The sequence below is a fragment of the Varanus komodoensis genome, unplaced genomic scaffold (assembly GCF_004798865.1).
Source record: "Varanus komodoensis strain SLA01 unplaced genomic scaffold, ASM479886v1 scaffold6_2, whole genome shotgun sequence".
Classification (NCBI taxonomy): domain Eukaryota; kingdom Metazoa; phylum Chordata; class Lepidosauria; order Squamata; family Varanidae; genus Varanus; species Varanus komodoensis.
Genome location: NW_025336346.1, coordinates 2,921,597 through 2,935,606, shown reverse-complemented (window position 1 = coordinate 2,935,606; position 14,010 = coordinate 2,921,597). Strand labels below are relative to the sequence as shown.

The 14,010-nt window shown below is 45.8% G+C and overlaps 1 protein-coding gene across 3 annotated transcripts; it reads left to right on the top strand.

The window, feature by feature from the left end:
* Positions 1 to 518: 518 nt before the first annotated feature.
* TUSC2 (tumor suppressor 2, mitochondrial calcium regulator) lies at positions 519 to 11,558 on the top strand. 3 transcript variants are annotated; one of them, XM_044451433.1, is made up of 4 exons: positions 519 to 786; positions 5,446 to 5,566; positions 7,099 to 7,169; positions 8,465 to 8,524. In XM_044451433.1, the coding sequence occupies exons 1-3, from the start codon at positions 641 to 643 to the stop codon at positions 7,129 to 7,131; spliced, it is 300 nt and encodes a 99-aa protein (XP_044307368.1). In that variant the 5' UTR covers positions 519 to 640; the 3' UTR covers positions 7,132 to 7,169; positions 8,465 to 8,524. The 3 variants fall into 3 exon arrangements, with proteins under 3 accessions (XP_044307368.1, XP_044307369.1, XP_044307367.1); XM_044451434.1 differs by lacking the exon at positions 8,465 to 8,524 and adding an exon at positions 7,807 to 8,455; XM_044451432.1 differs by lacking the exon at positions 7,099 to 7,169 and having other exon boundaries at positions 8,465 to 11,558.
* Positions 11,559 to 14,010: the final 2,452 nt, after the last annotated feature.

Genomic DNA, 14,010 nt, shown 5'->3' with positions numbered 1-14,010 from the left:
GAAGAAGGGGACGGCAGAGAATGAGGTGGTTAGGTGGAGTCACTGAAGCAGTTGGTGTGAGCTTGGGTGGACTCCGGGGGATGGTGGAGGACAAGAAGGCCTGGAGGAGTGTTGTCCATGGGGTCGCGATGGGTCGGACACGACTTCGCGACTAACAACAACAAATTAAATGATCGTGGCTTTATACCTAGCTACCAGGAATAAAAAACTTTCTCACTATCGCAATGTTTCTGCATGTCATTTAAAATCACAGGATCCTTGTCAGGAAAACAAGCCTGCATTAGCTTTTTTTATAAGGTGCCATGATCTCAAAGCACCGAAATGAAAGGAGCCTCCAACGCTGCCCACATTCATTCCTACACCTTTCCACCACTCCTGCCCGCACATGGAGGATCCCAGCAGTTCTTGAGGACTCCGGAAGTTTCGTGCGACTGCCTTGGAGATTATAACCCTCTTCCCTTTCTCAAAGGAACTTCCGGAGGCGGCAGAGGCGGAAGTTACGTAGATGGGAGAGGCGGAGTTCTCTGGTGCAGGGCAGGTACCGTTGCTAGCCTCTCCGGAGGCACCGGGTGGATCCCCCGTTTCCTTCGCTCTGTTGCCATTGCGGCTCCTGCTCCCGGTCATGCCGCCGCTCTGAGCCATGGGCGCCAGCGGCTCCAAGTCCCGGGGCCTCTGGCCCTTTGGCTCGGGCGGGCCAGGCGGCTCCGAGGGGCCGGGCGGGGAACAGGCTGTGGCCCGGGCGCGGGGTCTGTGCTCGGCCACCCCCTTCGTCTTCACCCGCCGCGGGTAAGAGTGGAGCTGGAGCTGGTTCCTTCTCCCATAGCGACCGGGAGCGGGGAGGGAGCTGCGCGAAAAGGGAGGGCAGCTGGCTTGGCTTGACCTGAGCTGACCTGGGATTGGATCTCGAGGAGCGCGTCAGAGTTCACTTTCAGTCTCCCTCCAGTGTCTGTGCCTATTTCTTAGGCTGGTCCCTTCGCCGTATTCTAGGCTTGTGCAGCGGGGTGCCCTCCGCTTGTATTGGACTACAACTCCCAGAATCCCCCAGCCAACAGAGCTACAGTTGAAGCCTAACTCATGTGGTGGGCGCCTGGTTGCAGAAGGCTGGTGTCGGGACTTCTGATGTAGGGAGGGCATGTTCTCCTCTCTCTTAATGGCTTCGTTTGCGGCTTGTGTCTTCACTCGAAGTCCTGCCAATATCTGGGGCTCTGTTCTACCGGCTGCAGACTTAGGCTTTTGCTTACAATCGTAAACAGACTTTCCAGGGAGAAGCGCCCACTAGCGCCTCGAGTTGATGGTCTTGTTGTGGCGCCCGCTTGTGAGGTGCCCCTTAACGAAGCTTGAGCGACGGTGTGCGCGGACAAGTTCATTGTCACTCTGGCCCGCCTGTGTGGCTGTGCAGCTCCCCCCAGTGGTCCCTGCGGTTCTCTCAAAACCCTAATGGATTTCCCTGTTCAGTTCGTTATTCAAAGCCCTACTCTTCTTGAGGTAAAAGAAAAATAATGGCCAAAGGGGTTTTTCTACCCAGCAGAAACCATGCTAATTTTATGTATAGCAGGGGGCACCCTTGATATTTATGGAGAAAAATGACAGTATATATGGAGCTTCAGCGGCTAAGTTTTAGCCGCTGAATATTAGTTTTCAGTTCAGGCAATAGCATAAGATAGGTATTCTTGAACTACATCTTGACTGGAACTGCCACCATACTGGTTATCTGTTGTCAGCCATGCTTTTTTGGCTGAGACTGGGCTGTTCCAATTTATAGGGATTCACTTATTCCAGAGTTGCTGTTTTTTATGTTGGTGTTGATCCAGTGCCTAAATCTTTGACCAAGACAGACCAAAGATCTTTGAGGAGTTTATGCATAATTTAGACCCTTGTTCTAATTTGCAGAGGCAAAACTGAGCTTGTGTGGAGTTAGCTAATATTATCATTAGCACCAGGAGCTGATGCACCTTGGTGCACAGGGAAATGGATGATCTCCATTAGAACAAACTGTTTTTTTGCCAGTTCTTAAATTAGTAAAATTTCAGCTGTGCCAAAACACTTGATATCTTCCTGAGCAATGACTGGCATTTGTATCTCCATTCTCCTTAGGAAGCTTGCCAAGTTTTGTTGAATCAAGCTGGAAGGCTGGCTGCAAAGTTTCTATATTGTAGACAAGATATAGATTATTTTTAAAAAATGTCAGTTGTATGTACTTTGCTATCATCTTTCTTATCCCCACTCTGCCCTTTTAATTCTTCTGTCTTCTCGTCATTGTTTAAGGGTAATGATTTCGTATACATCATTAACAGCCCAATTCAGTGTGGTTGCCTGTAGCACTCCAAACTCAGAATTATGGGCATCCAATGGAAGGTGGAACCAGTGCAGAAGTGAAGGTCATCTCCACTCCCTCTCAACCCTGCAAAAGACTTAGAATCATAGAACAGGCGAGTTGGAATGAGCCAAGAAGGTTATTGGGTCCAGCTCCCTCCCAGTGCACTGCTGCAGCTTAAACCATCCCTCTCTGATGGCTGCCCAGCTGCATCTTCAATGCCTGAAGTGTGGGAGAGCACACAGCCTCCCTGGGTCATTGGTTCCATTGCTGTACTGCTCACTGTAACAGTGACTTCCTGTAACTTGAGCCCAGTTTTCTGTGTCCTCTGGGTTGATGGAGAGGAGATCCTGGCCTTCCTCTGTGTGACAGCCTTTCAAGTACTTGAAGAATGATATCTCTCCCCTACTCTTCTCAGGCTAAACATGCCCAGTTCTTTCCATTCCTCTTCATAAAGCTTTGTTTCCAGCCCCCAAATATCCTTGTTGCCCTCCTCTGAACCCTTTCCAGCTTGCCTGTATCTTTCTTAAATTGCATTTTTCTTGAACTTAGATGACCCATTTTGGCCATCTTAAATCTTTTCCCTCAGTACATGAGGAGGAAAGAGCGAGGCACTGCCAGGATATATTGTGTCATGTACAGCTCCCCTTTCTGACCTCCACAAACCTTTGGCAGTTCTTTTTGAATTGGCTGCAAGAGTAGAAGGAGGGGTCTTCAAGGTCAGAGTTTGAGGTGGGATTTGAACCTCTCCTCTTGCCACCTAGATTTTAGTGGCCATAGGGTTGCACCCTAAGAAATGCAAGATACTAACCTTGGAGGACGGTGCAAGCTGAAAATTCCTGTGAGTTTTCTTGTGGCTTGCTGTGAATGCAGAAACAGGACAGTAGACATACAACAAGCTTCAGCTGGGTTTCTTTTTTTAATTCTTCATACTGCGTTGTTGAAGAAGCTTGAGGCTACTAGTAAGGAATCTACTATTTTCCTTACAAAAGGCTACTATTGGCAAAAAGCTTACTTGTGAGCTTTAGTGACAAAATAACACTGGAAATGTTTAGTTTGCTAGTGAGATTAGGTAACATTTGCATAGTAGGAATGTTTGGTCAATTTAGTCAACATCTTCTTTCCAGAATTTATTTATTAGATTCATATCCTGCATTTTTCTTTCTTTCTTTTTTAAAGAACTCAAAGTGGTGTCCATCATTCTCCTCCTCCTGTTATCTTACCTTATGTCATAAATGGAGCCAGCCAGAGTGGGGGGGGGGGGTGTCAGACTAGATGGCCCAGGAGGCCCCTTCTGACTCACTCTGTTTCGATGTTTTATGTTTCTATTCCCACAAGAACCTTGTGAGGACTGAGAGTTTGTGACTAGCCCAAAGTCACCCAGTTAGCCCCATGAAGACTGCAACCTAGATGGCCTGAGTCTCAGTCCCATACTCTTAACCACTACATCACACTGGCACACACAAATTTTCATATTGTGTGAAAATAACCAATTTACACTGTGTTAACCTTTAATGTCTCAGCCTCTGGTAAGTGTTTAAGCATGATGGTTGTCTCCTAGTGCTCTGGTACTCATGTGACCTACAAGAGATTCCTTTGTTTAACAAGCATGAATAAAGGTGTAATCCTATGGCCTCTCAAAACTTGTCTGGGTGGCTAGAGGATTATTCACCGTCCCAGCTCCAAAGTCCTGCAACCTGTGTACTGGAACTCCAAAGGGCAAGCCTCCTTCTCCCCCAGCAACAGCTAGTATGGAAAGAACAGCTCTGGCTGCCTCTCCAAGGTTACAGACTGTCTCCAGATAGGAAAAAAGAGGAGTAACGAGGGGAGGCAGAGGGAAGGAGGCTTGGGCTGGCAGTTTATGCCATATTGGCCGTATGGATGAAACCAGCCATCTAGATGAAATGCAGGGCTTGCAGTGCAGTGGAGATCTCTGCCATCAAAGCTCTTGCCTTGCATGAAAGGCAGAGAGAATTGAATTGCACCCTCAGTTTGATAGGATTCAGTCCAGTGATTGCTAATCATTCTTTGGACTTTACTCTGCTGTTTACCAAGGGGGTATTCTCAACGGCAGACTCAAACCTAGCATGCAAAGACTGTACGTTTTTAGTCACGCAAAGTATTTCAGCAATGAGCAGGAACCCCGCTTCTATGTTTGTGACTTCCAGTAATGTGGGGACATGAGTCTTGCTTGTCCCATCCTGCTACCACAGTCCCGTATTGCACCTTCTAGTCAGAGGAGGGAGCACAGAAGGCAAAGCAGGTGGATGAGGAAGAGCAGGGGAGGAGCAGACCAAGACATTTTGCATCCACACTGCACTGCCTTAGTGGTCTTTTGGTCAGGAAAAGTGGGGAGAGAGACATTTTTCTCTGTCTCCCATAATACTGGAACCTGGGGTCCAGTAAAATGAAGCTGATGGGTGGAAGATTGAGGACAGATAAAAGGAAGTACATCTTCACACAGCACATAATCACACTGTGGGAATCGCTGCCATGGGGAGTGAGGATGGCCACCAATTGGGGTGGCTTTAAAAGGGGACTGGACAAATTCAAGGTGGAGAAGGCTATCAGCAGCTACCGGCTTGGTTGGATATGTGCTTTTCCTGTTATCAGAGGTTGTGTGCCTACATACACCAGTTGCTGAGGAGCTTGAGCAGGTGGAAGCCTTGTACCCACCCTGCTTGCGGAATCCTGGGGACAGCTGAACTGGATGGAGTGTTAGTCTGACCCAGTATGGCTTTTCTCGTGTTCTTACATTATTCATACTTTTGGTTCATCTTAACATGCAACCGTCTCAAAATCAGTTTGGGGCTGCACTTCAGTTGACTTCCCTGAAATCAGTGTCTCATTACACAGGGTCTAATTGTTTCACAATTCTGCTCTCAGCCATGCTTAGGGGGAAAAGGGGTTTCTATTTCTACTAGAGAACTGGAATGCAGAAATAATTCCCAACTGAAATGAAGCTCTCACTGTTGAATGGAGGACGGGGGCTAGCAAATGGTTGGCAGCGACATGTGCCACGTAAGCTGACTTGCTGCTAATAGCCAGCTGCAGATCTGATGTGTGAGTGGGGGGCAGGGGTTACATTTTCCAGTAAATCGTTTATCTTATTTTTTTTAATCCCTTTGCAGCTCCATGTATTATGATGAGGATGGTGACCTCGCCCATGAGTTTTATGAGGAGACAATAGTCACCAAGAATGGAAGGAAGCGTGCCAAGCTGAAAAGAATCCACAAGAACCTGATACCTCAGGTAACACAATAAGAAGAGAGATGGGAATGTTGCAGTCTGCCTTTGAACTCAGGAATGTTGAACAAGCAAAAAAGTTTAGAGGATTCTTTAGGGTTTTTTGAGGTTGCTTTTTATCTCGCAAACTATGCGTTCTGGGGTTTTAGCGTTGGATCTAACAGCCCTATAAATGCCCTGCATCCATCCTTTGCGGTGACAGTGCCTAAAACTGTAGCAGCCACCTTAAAATTGCTACAGACGTAAGGCTGGGCATTTGCATCGGGGCCTTTTTTTGACAGTGACTGGAGTCGCTATAGTTCTAAAAGCCTTGTCTGAGCTGCTGTATTTGATCATGGGGGCAGTCAGGGTGCCCCTCTCCTGTCTCTTAAGCTGCTGGTGGAGGTTCCGCCTGCTTCATGCTGGCATGGGGTTAGGCAATGGGAAGTAGATGTGAGAGCCACTTTGTTTTCACTCGAATAACATTCTGCATTGGTTCCTGGAGGATTTCTGATTGAACAGAGGAAAATAATAAATAGTTAATTATTATTGTTTAATATTTTACCTTGTCATCCCCAACCTTGTGGCAGTTTAGATAATAGGTTTCTATTCAAAATGACTACATTTTTATGTTTAAGCAGCTATCCTTTTAAATAATAAACAACGTGTAATAGTCTAAATCAATAGAACAAATGAGTTTTGTACCTCATATTTATGCACATATTTATATGCTGTCTAACCACCAAAAGGCCTAGGAGAGAGCAGCTCTAGGCTTCATTAGGAAAGTAGTTCCCCAATTGTGCACACTAATGCATTATAAGGACTTGAATATTTATCACATTAAGCAATATAGAAGTCTTACAAATAAGCATAAACTACACTCTGTCTGGTGTTAGGGACCTAACCATGTGTTAACACCTTTGTTGAATAAGAATGCTGTTCTTGCAAGACCCGTTAATAGCAGCAAACACAGTGACCTGAGTCCACGATTCTCCGCAGTTGGTTCTGTATTCCCAAGGGAGGTCTATGTTGGTATTTCAAAGGGTGATCTGCCATTCAGAGGAAAACTAAACCAAAAAATCACTGGAAATGCCTGAAACAGCTTGACTCCTAGTACATGATAAATCCAAATTTGACTGTAGGAGTCCAGTAGTCTGGATTACTGTGAGAATGAGAGGAGGGTTAAAAAGTAAGCCACCTTATGTATGAATGGATCAATACAGAGGTTCATGAAGCTCTGACCCCAGTCAGAAACTGTTTGGAATGCTACTCTGAATGTAATATATGAACAGGAGGAGAAAATAAGGCATGGTACTGGATTAAAAAGGGTATGGTATTGATGGCTATCAGGCACAAAAACATTTCACATTCTTGAGAAAAGCAGTGAAAGAAAGTTCTGAAGTGGGTATAGGAGTGGGACAAGCCAACCCTAGGCTTGTGAGAATTGGCTAAAATACTTATTAGCACAAATCCATGATTCAGCAACAAATGCAATCCAATTAATAGTGGCACTTCAGAGAAACTGTAGACATTACTGCTTGATATTTCATCAAATCCAGGTGAAGCAGTGGGCATGGAAATGGACTGGATGAGGGCCAATAAACTGAGATTCAGTCCGGACAAGTCAGAGGTAAAGTTGGTGGACGGTTCCCTACCCAGCTTAGCGATATTCAGTTTTTTCTGGGAGGGGTTTCCATCCTCCTAGAGCGTCAGGCGTGTTGTTTGGGAGTGCTCTTGAGTCTAGTTTTTGTCATCAGAGGCTCTTATCGGACTAGGCTGATGCACCAACATGTCCTTATCTGGACAGAGATAGTGTAACTATTGTTTTCTGGACTCTGGTAACCTCTTGTTGGTAAATTGCAGTGCACTAGATTTGGAGCAGCCTGTGACAATGGTCTGGGAACTTCAGCTGGTCCAAAACAGGGCAGAGACGTTGTTAATGTGGGCTGGCCAGCATGGTGATGATATGCCAGCAGCTTTCCATCTGTACTGGCTACCAGTCCATGTCTGGCTAATGCTCTGCTTTTAATGCTGATTACTGCTAGCAGTAGCATACATTCCGGCTCCTAAACCACTTGCCACAAATCTGTCTACACCCGCCCAGACCAAACTTTGGGAGCCCCCGTCAAAGGAAGGGAGTTAGGCGGTGGCTCAGAAGGCCATTTTGTTTGTGGCACCCCAGTTGTAGAGTTTCCAAGACAGGCTCACCTGGCACCTGCATTGCCCTTTTTTTCCTGCACCACATAAAGATCTTCCTGTTTTCCCAGGCATCTGAGTCTTTCGATTTCTGGCCACATTCTGTTTGACCAGCTTAGCAGCAGAACTTTTCAGGCAATATGCTGAATGTGAAAAAAGGATCATCATGTTGTCCTCCGATCCTGCTCCTCAGACTTCTGCATAGAAATGTCTATTTTCTAGGTAGAGCTCATTCCTGTAATATAATGCTTGATAAGCCAGTTGTTGCATAGGATTTTTAGACTAATGGTACCCTGTTTCCCCCAAAATAAGCCCTAACCAGAAAATAAGCCCTACCATGATTTTTCAGGATGCTCATAATATAAACATTACCCCCCAAAAAATCCCTAGTTAAGAACATCAGCCAGATGGACGCATTTAGTATGTCCATTGCAACACAATTTGGGGTTTGGAGAGTTATGATGATGTTCCAGAAGATGGCATGACTGTATTTGAATAAATGTCGATTGTTGTACATGAAAAAATAAGACATCACCTGAAAATAAGCCATAATGTGTCTTTTGGAGCAAAAATTAATATAAGACCTGGTCTTCTTTGTGGGTAGTTACACAAGGAGCTGTATCCGCACACTCAGCATCATGTGCCTCTTTTCAGTGTTGCTCAGAAAGAATGGATCGTTTGAGGGCTTTTCTGTGAGTCATTACTGCATCTTTGTTTTTCTCGCTCCAGGGCACAGTGAAACTGGAGCACCCTCGGATTCATGTGGACTTCCCTGTCATCATCTGTGAGGTGTGAGCCACGGGAGCAGTCTGAACAGTCGCTGTGTGCTGCAAATGCACCTTAACTTGCCCAGTTTTACTGTACCTCATGTGAACCACTCTAGGCAGCCACGTGTCCCTGCAGAGTGATGGATGTGGAGCACAGACACATAGTTAGCTTTGACGCTTCTGTGCCAGGAGGAGGCGGCGGTCGTGGCTGCAGCGCTGGGGATGTCTTGGACTCGGATAGTGATCAGAAATAGCATTGGCTGAAGACGTGTGTTGACAGGACCTGTGTCAGCTGAGCTGTCTGGCCTTGTTTATGAGCCTGCTCAAAATTCCCCTTGCTGAGTTGAGTAAATCCTTTTATCGGACACTGACTGACGGTCAGGTGGCAACAGATTTCAAGTCTCACAAGACCATGGAGAATCCACCTGCACCTTTTTCTGACCGGATGTCCTTGTTGAGTACCCCTGTCAGTCAACAAAAGCTGGCAATGACATTTCACTTTATATGCTGTAGATGAGTAAAGGTGTTCAGCAAGCTTCTTATGCCTTTCCCCTCTCTTCCCTCCCCCAGCATAACATAGTCAAATACCTTTGCTTTAGTGTATCCGTGTGGACTGGGGAGTGGGGATATCAAATGTTGCACTTAAGAGAACAGCTGGAGCTTTCCAAGATGGATACGATTGCGATGTCCCCGCTGAAGCAGACTGATGTGGAGCTCTTGCACGCTCCACATCATCTCCCTGGGAGTTGCACCATCTTTTTTCCAGGCTCTGTCATTCCAACTTTGTGCCTGTGCTGTAGTGAATCAGTAGAGGCAGGAGCCGTATCTGAGCATGCAGCTTTTCTGTTCAGGTTTACCAAGCAGGCCACCTCTGAGAAGCTACTTGCCTTGGCAGGTCGTGATTTCAGTCCTGGATGGTCCTCCTCCTCCTCGTGATTCTGCATCCCGCTTTCCTGCCCCTCCCCATGACTTTCTTACTGTAAGTCTCCTTCTAAAACTATTACAGGTAAGAGGTCTCTCTTGATCCCTCAAGTTTTGCCATCAGTGGTAGGGCAACTTGGCTGCCCTGCTCAAGAAGGCTGCCAACCCTTTTTTAAAGCCCTTTGACTGTGTGTGTGCACGCACACCCACTCACAGGTGATAATGGAGTGCTGTGACCTTCCTTTGGCAGTCACCTTGACTCCTTGGTGGGCCTGATATTGTCTCATGTGGAGAAATGTAGCACACTTCAAAGGAAGACTGAGCCTCCTCTTTTGATGGGGCCCTCCTGCTTCCCCCAGTATGTTGACTGTGAAACGCTTGATCAGCTGGGGCCACTTCCTTGGGCAAGACTGGCATTGGGGGCGGTGCCAGTGCTGAAGCGGCGCTCCTCGCCCTCATCCCAAGTTCCTTGTTCTAATTATGTTTGCCGAGCTCCAAGCAGCCAAAATCCTTTCAGAGGCATGTCATTTTTGAAGAGGGTTTCATATGCAAGCCTGCCTGCCTGCCTGCCTTTTCTACCAGCCCATCAGGTTTTTTTGTGTAAAGCTGTGAAACTGGATTGTGGGTGGGTTAGCTGTAGGAGCTGGTTCATTGCCCATCATATCTCCTTCCTAGAGCATGTCATTGCCTTTCAGAGCGCTTCAGGCATTTGCTACCTCAACATTTAGTTTAATCCGCTGGTGCAAAGTTATGCCAGCTGGATCAAGAAGTCTGTGTTTTGTGTGTCTTCATCTCTGCATCTGCGAAAGCATCCTTCCTAAGTGCTCCAGACTAGCAAAAGCACGGAATGGATGTAGCAGGGCTGACAGAGCTCCCTTTGCTGCGTTCAACTGCATGGATACCGCCATATGTTAGGATTGCTCCTGAGAGCAGAGGAGACATGGCTGTCCCTGGTAGCTTTCCAAAATGCACTTCCCTTGCCATGCAGAATTTTCTGTGAATCTGCAGCTGAAGGGGTGTAGTTACCTGTAAATGGAGAGCTGCACGACCTGCTGATTTTGAGCTAATGCCATACTTTCACCCTTTTCCCTCCATGCCACCCCGTTCACTTTGTGCACTGTAGCTTATCTTTTGGTTGGCTTCTACACAACGATGTTGGGAAGCTGACATCTTTGCCCATAAGCAGGAAAGACGCCTCTGCCGCCACGACCAGGAGCATGCCCTATGGCAAGGATAACGCCATCTCTGCATCATTATGCAGGATCAGCTGCAGGCTGAAATCAAGAACCAGTGGAACAGGAGGCTTTCTGTCAAAAAGCTTGCTGTCAAAAGCTGGCCCTAAGTGATCAGAGAGTGAGGCTGAAAGGCTTGTTGGTCATTCCCATTTCTAACATATCTGACTGGTGTTCTGTTGACTGTTTTGTTTCTGAGAAGCAAGTACCCATAACCAGACACTGCTGGCTTGTATTTCGCATACCACTTCAAGGCTTTGGGTGGATCATGCTGGAGACATCCCATCCACTGGAATCTCAGCTGAGCATCTGTCAGCTTGAGCTCTCCTAAGACTGCCTGGAGCTATTGACACCTGCTTTCAGACCATTTCTATGAAAGGCTGGCTTGCCTAGTGGGACTGCAGCTTAGCAGCTACACTGCGTGGATACTCTGATACCCCACCCCACCCCACCCCCAGTCATCCTGTCCTGCATCCCTGCTACTCTTGAGAGCAGCAGCTGTTAGCAGGGAGAGAGCTCACTGAAACTGCTTCATCCAGGATGCTGATACTGTGAAAATCAGTGTAACACACACACACACACACACACACACACACACACACACACGGGGACACACACACACACGGGCACGCATGTACGCACACGGACACACACACGGACACGGGCACATGCATTATCACTGTTGCTGGACAAGCAAAAAGTTCTGTTGCCCTTTTTTATCATTCTTTTGTGCAAATGTGTGGTTGTGTAGAAGACCTGAACTCATTAGCTCTACACTTCCTGTAGCATACAAATAAAGACCCTTAAAGGCAAATATGTAAAGTATTTATGGTCTGTCTCCTCTGCCTTGAAGTGCATTTGTTGAATTTTGTTAAATTTCAATAAAACTATTTGTAAGTCCCAGAACTTTCTGCTTCCTTTGACTGTGGGTCTAGAGCCAGTGTTACTACCTGTTAAGATAAGGGTCCTGACTGGTAGGTCTCATTGGTTCTAGCTGGAAGTAAATCTCTGTTTTCCTTGAACAGCTTTGCCAAGCAAGGCACCTCAGGAAATCCAGCTAATCCCACCAGAGGCTTGACCTCTTGTCTGAACAGTGGCTTCCTTGAGTTTGTCTAATTCTGAGTTCTGGGCCAAGAGCCATAAACCCTATTTTGCAGAATCTGAATTAATTTTCTAATAGTAAAAAAATTGTCTTTTGAATGTGTGGGGACTGGGGTTAAGATCAAGTCATTAATTTATGTTTAAAACAGCAGTTTGTAGCTTAGTGCTTCAACAGCATCTGCAGAAGTGAACTTTTCTTCTTACTAATTAAGCTTCAAATTATTGTTCTAGCAATCCATAAGAAGCAGCAAGGCTCAGGATAGATGCTTGTACTGTAGTTTTCCAAAATTCCTAAATGCATTTGTGGTTGTAATTCTCTGATCTCATGGAGTATTCAGTGGAATTTTGGTGAAGCAAACAAGTCTTTGCAGTAGATTATTTTGAACAGCTCATTAAATAATATGACTAGTTGCTGAAAGTCTATTAGACTTTAACCATTACTGCTTGCTTGATCCAGTGGGAAGTTGTTATTGAATGTGGGGATGTAAATATTCCAATAAGCCAGAGATACAGATGTAGAGTAAAATTAGATATAGAGTAAAAGGATCCTCCTTGCACCTTAGAGACAACAAGATGCAGTCCTTTGGCCTCCACAGCAGTTGCCTGTAAGCCTCCAAATTCAGGGGCTTATGAGCATCCCATGCCAGATCTCTCACTGTGCAGTTTCTTTTGCTTCGACCTTTGGTGTCAGCCAAAGGTTGCAACCTTTGTTTCTTAAGACATTTCCTCTGTGAGAAGGGCTTGAGAAACAGGACTTGGAATTTTTTCTGTGGGCCATCCTGTTTTATAAAAGCACTTGTCTCTTTTAGGTCATATATATTAATATGTCCATATATGCATGAATCACCCATGAAGTGCACACAGGAGTCATGCGATTTTTGTACAGTCAGTCGCATCTTGTGAGATGGCACCCCCAGGTTTACAGAGTGCGTGTGCTTACATGAATCCCTGCGGGGACCTGCACAAATTGCCCAGGTCTCTTGGGGGAAGATGGGTGTAGGAGCACCTGCAGGGATGAAAAATCACCATTGGAAATCACTACAGTGCATCATGCTGAAATGCTGCTTCTGTCCACGAGAGGGCAGACCTCGGCTGCTTTGAGCCCACTCTTACTACTTTAAACAACCCCTGCTGCTGTTTAGATTTTCAGTTTAATTTCTGGGTTATGTGAAGGAGCGAGGAGTGTGGTTTGGCCCATCCAGCCCAGACAATGAGCGATTTGTTCCAACTTTGCTGTGTCCTGTGGTATTTCACCCTCTGCTGAGAGGTTTCCTTGGGATTGTGAAATATGACCGGCTTCTGCTAACCAAACCCATCAGTTTCTGGCTGCTGTGGCCAGGGAAGCTCTATAGTCAAGTTGTGGGCTCACTTCTCAGGAGCAGGACACAATTATGATCAGGAGAGCACTCTTGTAAAAATTATACCTTCTGTGTTACTGCTAATAACGATCAGAAGCCTTTGCTGAGCATGTTCAATGGGAGCTTTGTAAAGGAGGGTTTCATTCTGCCTTGCCCTTAATCAAGAGCCTGAAGCATTCTCGTTGGTTTTGTGTAGCACTAGAAAATGTTTCTTCAATTGTTGTGAGCTGGTTAGGGTAGACAGTAACTGTGAAACATTTGCAGTTTTAATGATTGGATGTAATAGCACTACTGTACAAAGCTTCTATATTTATTCCATAGATCATTTAAAATAATTCAAAAGATGACCCTGATTAGATGGCTTATGCTGTTTGATGGTGCAAGAGGTTGTCTTGGAAGGAAATGGATCCTTTGCTGTAAGTTCTCAGGTGACCAGCCTCTACAATCAGTGACGCTGTAGCAGCGGATTTCCTGCATTAGCAGGAAGTTGAGCAAGATGACCTTTGAGGTCCCTTCCAACTTGATGATCTTATGAAGTCCACAGAAGATAAGCACAGGGTCTTTTTCTCACCTGTTGGAAATGCTTCTTTTGGGATAGGGCCTGGAGTGACACATAAGGACACCATGTAACTCCAAGGAATGCTGTTTACTTCAGAACTATTGCGAACCACACAGGTTTCATAGGTAGGTAACTCCTATGATTAAGTAAAATTTATTTAATTGAAGTGTGTCTTGTGTCCTATGGCTGATGAGAAATTCTGTATAGTTTAACATTTTTCACTTTCTGATTGATACAATCTGTACTGATAGATTTTATTTATTTATTTATTTATCGATTTATATCCTGCCTTTTTCCTACAAAGGGCTCAAGGCAGCTTACATCATTCTCCTCCTCC

Excerpts from the sequence above, each read along its gene's own strand:
- TUSC2 (XM_044451432.1), top strand. The coding sequence starts at position 641 with ATGGGCGCCAGCGGCTCCAAGTCCCGGGGCCTCTGGCCCTTTGGCTCG. Across the intron at positions 787-5,445 it reads TTCGTCTTCACCCGCCGCGG|CTCCATGTATTATGATGAGG; the intron begins GTAAGAGTGGAG and ends ATCCCTTTGCAG. Across the intron at positions 5,567-8,464 it reads ACAAGAACCTGATACCTCAG|GGCACAGTGAAACTGGAGCA; the intron begins GTAACACAATAA and ends TTCTCGCTCCAG.